Here is a 13,341-nt window from a genome sequence, read left to right on the forward strand (position 1 = left end):
ACAGGGGCCATATAACATTGGCAGGGGTGGGGGGTGCGGTGGGAAGGAAGGGGATGAAGTAAGTCATTAATCCTGGAACCAGGAGGTATTCTTCTGATTTACTCTGAAAGCAGCTCTCCACATGTTAACTTTGTGAGTCTGGCAAGTTACCAACAGATCTTCCACGTGTCAAATGAGGGTCAGGGTAGTTGGGATAATGCATGTGATCCGCTTGCAAAGTGCTTGGCACAGTTTCAGGCACGTGGCAGAGGGTGACTGGGAATCAGCAATTCTTATGTGCAGGTGCTCGTATCACCGAGGTCCAGCCACCCTTACCCCATCTTTGTTCCAGGAGCACTGCCATTACCTTATGGGAGAGGGAGTCAAAAATCCCCCAGAAGAGCTTCTCTGTCAGATGTAGCTCTTCCTCCACAGCCAGGCCGTAGCTCCCCCAGCCCGAAGGCAGACAGTAATACTTCCAGCACTGTTCGTAGTGATTTGTCAGAAGCTGGCAGGTTGAGAACAAGCGTGCACCAGTGGGGTGAGACAGAGAAGATCCGCAGACATCGACAGCACACAGGGAAGAAGAAAACAGCACAGACCCCCCAGGAGGGTGAAACCAACAACGCAAATAGTCAGGCTGTCTGCAGACAGGCCCCCGACGCCACTGGGAATGGCCTGCTCTTGTGCCTCACGAGCTTCAGCCCAAACGGAATCTGCCCCACTAACTCTCATGCCTCCCAAGTCACCCCCAGAGGCTCCTATAAAATGGGAGAGGAACTGTTACTACTCCAGTTAAGAAAATGCTACCCTTTGGAAGTCTTCGTGTTCCAGCCAGTCAGGCCTGGGGAGAATTTCTTCTGAGATCTTTGCTTGTAAATCTGGTAATGCTGATGTGGGGAGGGGTGGGCAGGGAGCAGGCTGTGGGTCCACCGATTTCTCCACATTGATTCCTGCCCCTGGCTTCCCTGCCTTTCACGCGAGCCTTTTGATGGTCTAGCCACGTTACAGCAGTTCCCCACGTGGCCAGTAGAGGGGACACGTACACTGCCAAAGGTCCCATCCTAGCAGGTGGGGTCCACATCCCACAGGAAAAATCCCACTGACCCAAGGGGTACAAGTGAGCTTGCTGCGTGCTAGTGATGATGTCTCTTTGGGAGCCAGAATTCAGCTGATGGCACAGGTATTCCAAGGAAGCAATGCCAAGCTGAACTGTAAAAACTGTTTTTCATCTAAAGGACTTTATGGGAAAAAAAACGAGAGTTTTAGGGTTAGACAGAAGAATAAGTCCATGGAAAGCTGTGGAATCTCTAACAACATACAAGCTGTCTTCTACCTGGGATGGAACAAGAGGATGGACTAAAGGCCTCTGGGAATTCTGTTTATCCCAGTAACATGCTTCCTGAAATCTTTACTTAGGTTATTTCTGAAAAGAAGGAAAGTTCTGTTGAAATCACTAGGCAGAATTTTCAGGTATGGCTGGCCACTGCTGACCCTTTTGAATATACAATTAGAGCAGGTGCCTCAGAGATATAAGATGAAAAGCACTGCCCTTGTGGGTGACTGATTCTGGAGTCTTCTTGCCCAGGCCGGAATGCTCGCCATACCAGCAATAAAATGTTGGTAATTTGCGAGAAAATCAGGAACCAGATGATGAGAACAGGGCTCTGTGGCCTTACTTTTTACTAATAAGAGAAGTGAAAAAAATTTAAAGAAGATCTGTTACAAAAGGAAAAAAAAGAAGCATAACATAGTATGGAAAAGAAAAGGGACATTTTACTTTCTGTACCTAAAGGAAGAATCTCAGGACTTCAAAGCTTTTTGAGATTACAAACCTTCTGAAAACCTAATTAGGGCAGGAAAGTACAAAGATCTAAGTCCCCTCACTAACCTCTGCTAAATAACAAGTAATTGGCGGAAATCGATTAAGGCAAATTGGAGCAGTTAATGAATCTAGCAGAATTATTCTTTCCAACCTCTGCACTCAAGAAGCTTGTATGTTGACAACAGCTTGTATGTTGTCGGAGATTCCACAGCCTTCCATAGTGCTTTAGGGAATCTGGGAGGAGTGGGATGGGGTGAGAGGGGGGTGGGAGGTTTAAGAGTGAGGGGACATACGTATGCCTGTGACTAATTCATGTTGATGCATGGCAGAAACCAACACAATATTGTAAAGCAATTATCCTCCAATTAAAAATAAATAAATCATAGAAAAGAAAGGGCTTGATTTTGGAGGTTGTGTTTAGTTTGCTATCAACTCAAAGGGGTAAAACCCATTTCAGATGTATTTTGCTCCCCCAGTTGTGAAGATCATGTTTTACAAGGCATGTTTCCCGCACCATAGACTGTATTTCTGTAACAGTAGAGAGGTTTACCTTAAGAGGCATTTTGCAGTATTCATTGAGTTGTGGCACATCAAAAACTAGACGTCGCAGGAGTTGCTGTAACATGGAAGGCCTCAAGTGACTGCAATACAGAATAAGAAAAACAAAAGGATATAATGAAAAAAAATAAGGGAGAGAGAATGAAAGAAATACTCAGCAGCAATAACCTTCAAAACACTTAGCTCCTAAATCACAAGATTGTGGATAAAACCACAATCGATGGTAAAACACTTTAAAAATCAAGTGTAGTTAAAATGCAGAGAGAGAGAGTGGGGCTCATGGCTTGAGATCCTTAACACCATGTGACAGGATGTTCTAGGGTCTCTGACACTCAAAATACAGTCACTGACTATGGGCAAAGAAATAGAAAGAAAGTCCAGGTGATTTTAGAACTCTCTCTACAGGCTGACCATGCTCCCGAACTCTGCCAAGGAAGAAGCGAGGTGACCAGCTGCACAGGTGGAATCTGAGGACACCTACTGGTGATCTGAAGGGCTCTCCGAGTTACTGAACCTGAAATTCTTATTAGGGAAATCATGTCTTTGGGTTAAGGGTTTGTCCTCAAGAGAAGAAGAAGAAAAGAAAAACTTTTTTAAAAAGAAAATTGAATAATTAGAGAACAATGTATCAAATTATCAAAGCATTCATGGCCTTGGTATTGGTACAAGTAAATTCTGAGATAGAGAAAGGAGAGATAAACCATGTTGATTTAGCCATTATTTTAAGATTGCTCTGTGAAACCTCTGGATTCTTCCCAGATAAAATATACACACAGACACAATTTGGCACATATGTTCAGCTCACAGGCCCCTTTCCAGAGATGCCTAAGAGACAAGGAGTCAAAGTTAATAACTCTGATCTTGAATGTTAAAATGCCACAAAGATAGCCTCAGAGGCATCCACAACAAGGAGGATAGATGTGAATGGAGATGGACAACAAAGTTCATCTGTTTCACAAACTTTGCTAGAGCTGGCCTTGCAATAAAAATCCCTGGAGTGAAAAAATCAATCATGATGTATAGCAAGTAAAAGCTTGTCACTAAATGTAATAATCATAAACATATAAAATCATCTTTTTACACTGTTTACCTAATCAGCAGTATCACCTTAGATTAACAAATAAAATCAAGGAGTAAAATAAATCTCTAACTCGATTAACTCCTGACTTAATAAATAATAAAGCTAGTTAAGTATCAGTTTGTCAGCTGTTTCTAGAGCTCAGATGGCCAAGAAGAGGAGTGGAGAAGCTCCTAGGAATATAGGAATAGGGCTGTGAGCTCTAATTTTGGTTTGATATAAAATTCTAATTTTCCCAAGGTCTGGTCTGATTCTTTAAAGACATATATGCTAACATCAGTCTTGCCATGACTTAAAAAAAAAAAACAACAAAAAACTAGGAAGAGGCTTATGCTGGGAGACAGGACTTTTGGTTTGGTACCCAAGATACCTGGTGAGTTCAGACCTAGGAAAAGGTCAAACAAGACCTACAGCTGTGATGGATGTAGCTATCAGCCAATTATAGAACCAATGCCAACAGGAAGGATTTCTGTGCAGACTCACTATTTATTCCCTTGGCCACTACTCAGGAGAAAAGTAGATGCCCAACCATATCCACCAGTCATGGGGCTCCTGCTCCTCCTTGTGGAGTGGTGGCATGGAAACCTTAATCACCCTATTAATTCCTAGAGGCCTGTAGTGTGTTTACCAAGCTTTGTTTCCCTTCCAACAGCATTCAAATAAGCTTAATTCTCTGACAGTTCTGATACTGGAATGAATGAAGTGCTGTCAGAGTATAAGAGCCTGATTTTGGTAGAGGATCTCAGAGAGAAACCTCTTTTATGGGGCCTGGGTGGATGGCCCACCCCCTCCACTCCACATCCTAGGCAAATAGCACTGTGCATGACAGCTTGACCCATAAAAGTATTGGGTTGGCCAACATGTTTGAGTTTTTCCATAATGTCTTACAGGAAAACTTCAACAAACTTTCTGGGCAACTCAAAAGTTGAGGTCTATAGGCCTTAGATGACAGATGGCATATAAAGGTTAATTTTAATAAAGCATTTAAAATAGAAGGACCACGTTACACTTGAAACATAAATGTGAGATGGCCTTTTAATTTGATGTCCTAAACTGACTGAGCAATTGCTTTTTTCTAGGCAGCCCCAGTCCCATCACTGCAGAGTCATCTCTAGTGTGACTAGGAAGCAAACCACTCAACAAGAATCAGGGCCAGACCCAGGTGGCGACTAAAGGGACGCGTGCTGGGCTTGACTCCAGGACAACCGACAGCACTGACTGTCTGCCTTGGCTGCATCATGGAGTTGTCCGGCGAGCTTCACAAGCTAGGGGCCGGGCTCCCATCCCTAAAGGCCTGGATGCTGGGGACTGAGGTGTGGCCTGGACACCCAGGTGATTCTAATACATAGCTGAGGCGGAAAACCACTGGCTTAAACAGCAGACCCTGGTCCTGGACTGTGTGGCTGAGACTTGCCATTGGAAGAGCCCTCTTCCTTTGACCCCACAAGATCTGATGTAGTTTCCTGACAATGCCGGGTCTCAGGCTGGCTTTACCCTCTGTCCCGGTTGCCCATCTGTGGCGGTGAACACTGCTGCCTTGATTCCCCATGGGGACTGGAGAGGCCTTCTTTTCTTTGTTTCAGGTCTTATGTAGCCTAGAGGTGGGCTGCTTTAACTCATGCTTTTATAGTCTGGCCTCTGGGTAAAGGCCTACTTATCCGGAATGGAAAACCTGCTTCTGGCTCTAGTTTAAGAACTAAAGCATTAGTTCTTTTATTTTCTAATTTATATTGGAGTATAGTTGATTTTAGGCTTCCCTGGTGGGTCAGAAGGTAAAGAATCTGCCTGCAATGAAGGAGACCTGGGTTTGATCCCTGGGCCTGGAAGATCCCCTGGATGAGGGAATGGCTATCCACTCCAGTATTCTTGCCTGGGGAATTCCATTAACAGAGGAGCCTGGCAGGCTATAGTCCACAGGGTTGCAAAGAATTGGACTAAGTGACTAATATTACTGGTACTACTATAGTTGATTTACAATGTTGTGTTAGTTTCAGGGCTGCAGCAAAGTGAATCAGTTATATATACACACACATATTCTTTTTCAGCTTCTTTTCCCATATATTACATATTATATTATTACAGAATATTGAGTAGAGTTCTGTATGCTATACAGTAGGTCTTTGTTAGTTATATATTTTACATATAGTATTGTGCAATCCTAACCACCTAATTCATCACTTCTTAATCTGAACACTTTAGGACTGAAAGATGGTCTCATCTCCTGGCTTACCAATCCTCAGGGCTTGAGTCTGAGCTGTCAGTCCCATCACTTCCCCAGAGCAAGAGATGAGCTTCATCATAAAGAGCCTGTGGAGCCTGTGCGTAAATTAGGAGTTTATTACCTATGTGTGTGTGTGTGTGTATGCTTGCACGCACATGTGCATGCTCAATCAGTCATGTCCGACTCTTTGTGACCCCATGGACTGTAACCCTCCAGGCTCCTCTGGCAAGAATACTGGAGTGGGTTGCCATTTCCTCCTCTAGGGGATCTTCCGCACCCATGAATCAAAACCACATCTCCTGCATGGTAGATAGATTCTTTACAACTGTGTCTCCTGGGAAGCCCGTGCGTGTGTGTGTGTGTGATCGTCTATTATATACACATATATATATGTATATATATATATAAACAACAAGGACCTACTGTATGGCACCGGGAATGATATCTTTTAATAATCTACAGTGGAAAAAATCTAAAGAAGAATATATATATATATATATATATATATATATATATATATATAACTGAATCACTTCACTCTATAGCTGAAACTTAGCACAACAATGTAAATCAACTATATTTCAACAGAATATTAAAAAAAAAGAAAGTACCTGTGGCAAGTAGGGGACCCAGCAAAATCTTGAAAGTCTGAATGTATCCTCAGACTAGATTTACCAGGTCTAGGGTTACACCATTAAATGCAGCTGACACAGATACACACACAGAAGTGAAACACATGGGCAGTGTGCACTTACTTGCAAATGGCCAGCAAACAGTCCTCTATGGTGTCCCTCTGAGCTTTGGTGAGGGATCGCCCCTTGGAAAGCCTGTATATTGTCTGCAGTGTAGAGTCGATCAAAGAAGTGTAGTGCTCGGTTCCGGCAAAGAGGGGGGCGCATCTTGTGAGAAGTGGGAGCACAGCAGAACATATGTACCTGTTCAGTGCCAGAGCAGCCTCGGTGGTGCTTAGGGAAACCTAAGAAAAGGGGATTGAGATGCTGGTCAGTCTCCTGGGAAGGACAGGGCCAGGCTTCCCCTGTGCTGAGCTCATAACCAGCAGGGCAGGGAGGTGTACTCATGTGTGTTTCACAGTGACAGACTGAACAACTGCCTACTCTGTCTAAAGAGACCTGTTTCTCTTTTGCATCTTAAAGGAAAAAAAGAATCAGGTTAAAAGAAATAATAAACAAAAGAAAAGCAAAGGCTGACTGGTGCTAACTCATTCCAAATGGTCCACAAACACCTGTTTCCTTCAAGAAGAATCCCAAATCCTTGTTAAAATGAGCTGATGACCAGTCTAACCCAACACCCTTGTTGTTTGCAAAGTCCAACTTCCAAGTTCCTGTATTATTATTTATAATATTATTCTGGTTCTCCATCTCTTTTCTCTCATTATGGAGACTCACAGCTGTCCTCTTGTGCTTTCGAGATTAGCAAACGGTTACAGGCTCCTTGTGACTCAGTGGTAAAGAGTCTGCCTGCAATGCAGGAGATGTGCGTTCAATTCCTGGGTAGGGAATATCCCCTGGAGAAGGGAATGGCAATCCATTCCAGTTTTCTTCCCTGGAGAATCCCATGGACAGAGGAACCTGGCGGGCTACAGTCCATGGGGTTGCAAGAGCTGGACACGACTTAGCGACTGAACTACCGCCACCACAGGCTCAGCAAGCACTCAAACACTGATTTTGTGATTTTTCACAGAGAGAAAGTGGAGCTCCGACCCCTATCACCTAGTTTATGAGCACTGTGAGCAATCTGCAATCTGATAATTGGCATGAGGGTAAGACATCACTGAAGGGAACCCACTTCTTCATGGGAAAACGTGTACATGGACTAGAAACCTATGGCCTTCTCTAAAACTCTGATCACTCACAATGTTCTCTCTGCTTATTTAGACAGGCTGGATTTAAGGAAGGCCCACTGAGTGACACTAAATATAGCCAAAACATGGTTAACTGTCATTTTTTTTAAGTGCAGAATTTCTAAAGAAACATTGAGGCCCACAGAGATGAAATACCGTTATTTCCTGTGATGATCACAGCCATTATATCTGTAACATATTTCCTATAACATGACTTGATAAACTGTTTTCTTTGACTGGTACATATTTCTGGGTGTTTCTATTAATTATCAAAAGTTTGCCTTCTAGGAGCTGCAGTAATCATATGGAAAGAAATAGCTAATCTTCCACATTTATCTCTTTAAAAGACAGAGTTGTTAAAATGAGGAAGAGCTTTGATGCCAGTGGCTTCAAAGTTTTCAAAAAAGAATGCATGAAAATGCATGTGCTGAGAAACTGAATACAAAGCTTCTTTTGTGGAAGTTAGTGTGTAGATAAGCCTATGATTTGAACACCAAATTTTAGAAGATTATTTGCTGCTTATCTGATTTATAAACAAGGTGAACGCTTTGATCAAGAAATCTGGGAATGTCCCACAAGTTAATCTTTTTTTTTAAATTATTTTTTAAATCAAAGAACTTATAAAAAAGCTAAAAAAAAAAAAAAAAAAAAAAAAAACAAACCCCAAAGCAGTGGAAGCTTTTAATTGTTTTAATTTTACAAAACAGCCATATGCCCCTAATGCCTTCATGGATATGCCATTTCTTACCTCCATGCCACCGATAGGGATGGAATGCCCATTCAGATTGGGGCTCATACTGCTTTCCACTCCTGGGTGACTCCATCCATTTCTGAGTAACTCATTCAAGTGGAATTCACCCCAGTTAAAGTACTGGCTAGCTGACCACCCCTCACCAGAGCTCAGACTTCTACTGCTGTTGGACACCAGGTGGTGCCTTTGAGAAACCTGACAACTGATCAAGAAGATATGCCACTGGCTCTTTAAAAACAACCCTGAGGGTCCAGTGGTTAAGAGTCCACCTTGCAATGCAGAGGACATGGTTCGATCCCTGGAACAGAAGATCCCACATGCAGCGGAGCAACTAAGGCCATGGGCCGCAACTACTGAGCCTGCGCTCTGACGCCCTCGAGCCACAACTGTTGAGTCCACGTGCACCCAGAGCCTGTGCTCGGCAACAAGAAGCAGCCCGGGTCCCCCAACTAGAGAGTAGCCACGCGCAGCAACAAAGACCCAGCGCAGCTAGATAAATACATAATAATACAATTTAATAATTTAATAATACAATTTAAAAACAAACCTAAGCTGGTCAATATTTGTTTTAAAACTTAAGCTGATCTCATTGGTCTTTCCTCCTTAAACCCAGAACCTCTAGGGTTCTATCTGTCTGCTTAGTCCTGACCTGGAGCACCTGGCATTCTTGTTTTCTAACTCCTGGGCCTCCTGTCTTGATGTCTGTTGATGATGGATTACCCTACGTCACACTTGACTTCCAAACTTGGATTTGTACTTGGCCTGTTACATTGACCTTGTCATGCCCTGAGCTTCAGACTACCCTTCCTGATGGTCAGTGCATATAACTTAAGGAGTCAGAGTAGGAAGAGTATTTTCAGCCTATCATGCTTGCCAGCCATCCTTCTTAAGTGATAGAGCCATGGTTCTCATGTGAGGGTGATTGTGTCTCCCAGGGTACATCTGGTGAATTGCTTTGGGGGTGTGCTACTGGTATGTAGTACCCGTAGAGGGCAGGAATGATGCTAAACACCCTGCAATGCACAGGAGAGAACCACTCCCTGCCACCACCACAACAGGAAACTGCACTGGACGGAGCTAGATTGAATGTCTCAGGTCCAGTTTACCTACATTTAAGTCTCTGGACCAGGAAATTCAGATCCTCCATTTCTTGTTTCTCTATTTTCTCACACTTTAAAGCAAGCTACTAATAAGTGATTAGGGAGTGGATAGAAATTTCACTTCTAATTCCAATATTAATCACTTACAGTGATGAAAAAATGATTTTTTCATTTTAACCACTTACTGTATCTAGGGAGGCAGAGGCTCTTAAGTCAGGTAAAAATCCAACTTCCAGCAGGTGGAGCAGAAAAGTTTGATCCTTGATGCCATACACACGGTCCAAGAACAGTACCATGGGCGCCTTGTGGTCGGGGCAGAAGTTGGCTGCCATATCTGGTTCACTGACCGACCCATCTAAAAGAAACACAGAGAATGTCAAATTCCCTTTTCTATCTCCACAGTCTCAAATGGAACACAGAGCTTGTCTGTCTATGGCTTGTTCTCCTAACAAGAAATAATTTTTTAAATATTTAAATAAAGAATTTTTGAAATAATACAATGTGCTAGAGTCAGTTTATACTGGCTTGGAAGAGTTGATTGCTAAAATTTCAGGAATTTAGTGAGCCCATTATTAGATATGTCCATTATTAAAATTATAATTTGTAATTAAGCATATATTTTAAAACATGACAAATCAAAGTTTATCACTTCCCAATTATTGTACTATAATCTATATTTGATTTTATTTACATCTAATGTATTTGTATGTTGGAAATACAGTACATCAGGGTGCTATGTGAATTCTCTGTCCAATTCTATGCTCAGCGATATCACATTGGGAGCTTGAGGTTGGTGAGCAAATGCCAGGAGTCAGGGCTTGATTTACTGCTTTGTTCAATGATGACATAAAAAAGAGAGGGAGAAAAATGTAAGGCAGATTGAATTGAAAAGTATGTCATGCTTATAAGCACTGCAACCTAAATAGCACAAGACTGAGGACATACTCTTTCAGTATTTAGGATTATCTGGTTTAGGTGAAATTTAGATCAGAAAATCATCCAAGAATTGTCACCTTATCTTAATAAAAAGGGTCAAAGACAAAGTGAGGAAAATGCCATGAAGAAAAAAAAAATTTCTTGACGTGGAGAACAAAAAGGATCTCTAAAGGGGATAAAAAAGAAAAAGTCTTCCTCCTACAGTTAAGACCAAAAACTAGAAAAGAGCGCCCCGGAATGATCAAGCTAAAGTCACAGCTTACATAAATTCTGTATTTCATAAGGCACCCTGAGAGTTGAAAACATTTGGGGCTATCCAGCCCAAAACCTAATTCAGCCCAGGCATCTATGCAGGACTTCTGGAGAGCAATGAGAGGAGGACTCTTCTCAAACAGGACGCTGCCTGTGTCTCCTCCCCTGAGCACTAAGGGGAGCTGTTTATGAACAGGGGAGGCTGAATTAATCTCTCAAACATCCGGTATTCCGAAGAGAGTACTTTTACCGGATACTAATGAGCATTCGATAAAGGACAGAAATGGTATGAACCTAACAGAAGCAGAATATATTAAGAAGAGGTGGCAAGAATACACAGAAGAACTGTACAAAAAAGATCTTCATGACCCAGATAATCACAATGGTGTGATCACTCACCTAGAGCCAGACATCCTGGAATGTGAAGTCAAGTGGGCCTTAGGAAACATCCCTATGAACAAAGCTAGTGGATGTGATGGAATTCCAGTTGAGCTATTTCAAATCCTGAAAGATGATGCTGTGAAAGTGCTGCACTCAATATGCCAGCAAATTTGGAAAACTCAGCAGTGGCCACAGGACGGGAAAAGGTCAGTTTTCATTCCAATCCCTAAGAAAGGCAATCCCAAAGAATGCTCAAACTACCGCACAATTGCACTCATCTCACACGCTAGTAAAGTAATGCTCACAATTCTCCAAGCCAGGCTTCAGCAATACGTGAACCGTGAACTTCCACATGTTCAAGCTGGTTTTAGAAAAGGCAGAGGAATAAGAGATCAAGTTGCCAATATCTGCTGGATCATCGAAAAAGCAAGAGAGTTCCAGAAAAACATCTATTTCTGCTTATTGACTATGCCAAAGCCTTCAACTGGCTTTGAAGGCTGGGAGAGGTGGGAATACCAGACCACCTGACCTGCCTCTTGAGAAACCTGTATGCAGGTCAGGAAGCAACAGTTAGAACTGGACATGGAACAATAGACTGGTTCCAAATAGGAAAAGGAGTACATCAAGGCTGTATACTGTCACCCTGCTTATTTAACTTCTATGCAGAGCACATCATGAGACATGCTGGACTGGAAGAAGCACAAGCTGGAATCAAGATTGCCGGGAGAAATATCAATAACCTCAGATATGTAGATGACACCACCCTTATGGCAGAGAGTGAAGAGGAACTGAAAAGCCTCTTGATGAAAGTGAAAGAGGAGAGTGAAAAAGTTGGCTTAAAGCTCAACATTCAGAAAACTAAGATCATGGCATCTGGTCCCGTCACCTCATGGGAAATAGATGGGGAAAAAGTAGAAACAGTGTCAGACTTTATTTTTTTGGGCTCTAATATCACTGCGGATGGTGACTGCAGCCATGAAATTAAAAGACACTTACTCCTTGGAAGGAAAGTTATGACCAACCTAGACAGCATATTAAAAAGCAGAGACATTACTTTGCCAACAAAGGTCCATCTGGTCAAGGCTATGGTTTTTCCAGTGGTCATGTATGGATGTGAGAGTTGGACTGTGAAGAAAGCTGAGTGCTGAAAAATTGATGCTTTTGAACTATGGTGTTGGAGAAGACTCTTGAGAGTCCCTTGGACTGCAAGGAGATCCAACCAGTCCATCCGAAAGGAGATCAGTCCTGGGTGTTCATTGGAAGGACTGATGCTGAAGGTGAAACTCCAATACTGTGGCCACCTCATGCAAAGAGTTGACTCATTGGAAAAGACCCTGATGCTAGGAGGGATTGGGGGCAGGAGCAGAAGGGGACGACAGAGGATGAGATGGCTGGATGGCATCACCGACTCGATGGGCATGAGTTTGAGTAAACTCCGGGAGTTGGTGATGGACAGGGAGGCCTGGCGTGCTGCGATTCATGGGGTCGCAAAGAGTCAGACACGACTGAGCCACTGAACTGAACTAATGAGCGTTCTGTGTTCAAAAAGTTTGGGAAACATTGAGTTCAATGTTCATCTTCTTCACCACATGATTTCTCAGAGGCTTCATGAAGTTATAAAATGTGATATATTCAAGAATGATGTCACCAAGATGGGGGGAGTAGGAGACCACAACCTTGATCTCCCCACAAAGATCAGCTATCCATGAACAACACCAGCTTCGGGAGGGCTTAGGGAGGGCTCCACTCAGTAAACTGCGGCAACATTTGTTGTTCGTGTCCAACTCTTTGTGACTCCATGGACTGAGGCGCACCAGGCTTCCCTGTCCTTCACTATCCCCAGGAGTTTACTCAAACTCATGCCACTGAGTTGGTGATGCCATCCAACCATCTTGTCCTCTGTTGCCCACTTCTCCTCTTGCCCTCAATCTTTCACGTCATCAGGGTCTTTTCCAGTGAACTGGCTCTTTGCATCAGGTGGCCAAAGTATTGGAGTTTCAGCTTCAGCATCAGCCCTTCCAATGAATATAGTGGAATAAAATACCTGAGAGGAAGTGCACAAAAAGGGAGGGAAGGGTGGCTTCATGTTGCCTGCATTCTTCAGGTTGGCATTGCTCAGCGCCAAGAAGGAAACTCAACTAGAAAGAGTTTCTTTTGCCGGTTAGTGAGAGTAGGGTGTGTGATTGGTTTCCAGAGCCTTCTGGGGCACTGCATGAAGGACCAGCTTTGGTTTCACCCCACCCAGAGAATGGCAAAGCTGAGATGCCTAGAGATACCTAGGAACAGGAAAGAAGGGCAGGGGTGACCAGTATCAGCCACCCAGTAGAACCCCTGTTTCCCAGTGACCTGCTTGCTGAGGACTCAGCAGCTTTCACCACTGAAAGAACCAAAAGCCAGCA

At 43.2% G+C, this 13,341-nt stretch overlaps 1 protein-coding gene across 1 annotated transcript in view; it reads right to left on the minus strand.

Moving 5' to 3' along the window:
* The window catches only part of RYR3 (ryanodine receptor 3), a 546,114-nt gene that overhangs the window by 108,111 nt on the left and 424,662 nt on the right, over positions 1 to 13,341 (minus strand). The window contains 4 exon segments of the mRNA XM_070468944.1: positions 347 to 487; positions 2,355 to 2,445; positions 6,417 to 6,637; positions 9,559 to 9,728. Of these exon segments, the coding sequence (XP_070325045.1) occupies positions 347 to 487; positions 2,355 to 2,445; positions 6,417 to 6,637; positions 9,559 to 9,728 (623 nt within the window).

The sequence above is a fragment of the Odocoileus virginianus genome, chromosome 6 (assembly GCF_023699985.2).
Source record: "Odocoileus virginianus isolate 20LAN1187 ecotype Illinois chromosome 6, Ovbor_1.2, whole genome shotgun sequence".
NCBI classification, from domain to species: Eukaryota; Metazoa; Chordata; class Mammalia; order Artiodactyla; family Cervidae; genus Odocoileus; species Odocoileus virginianus.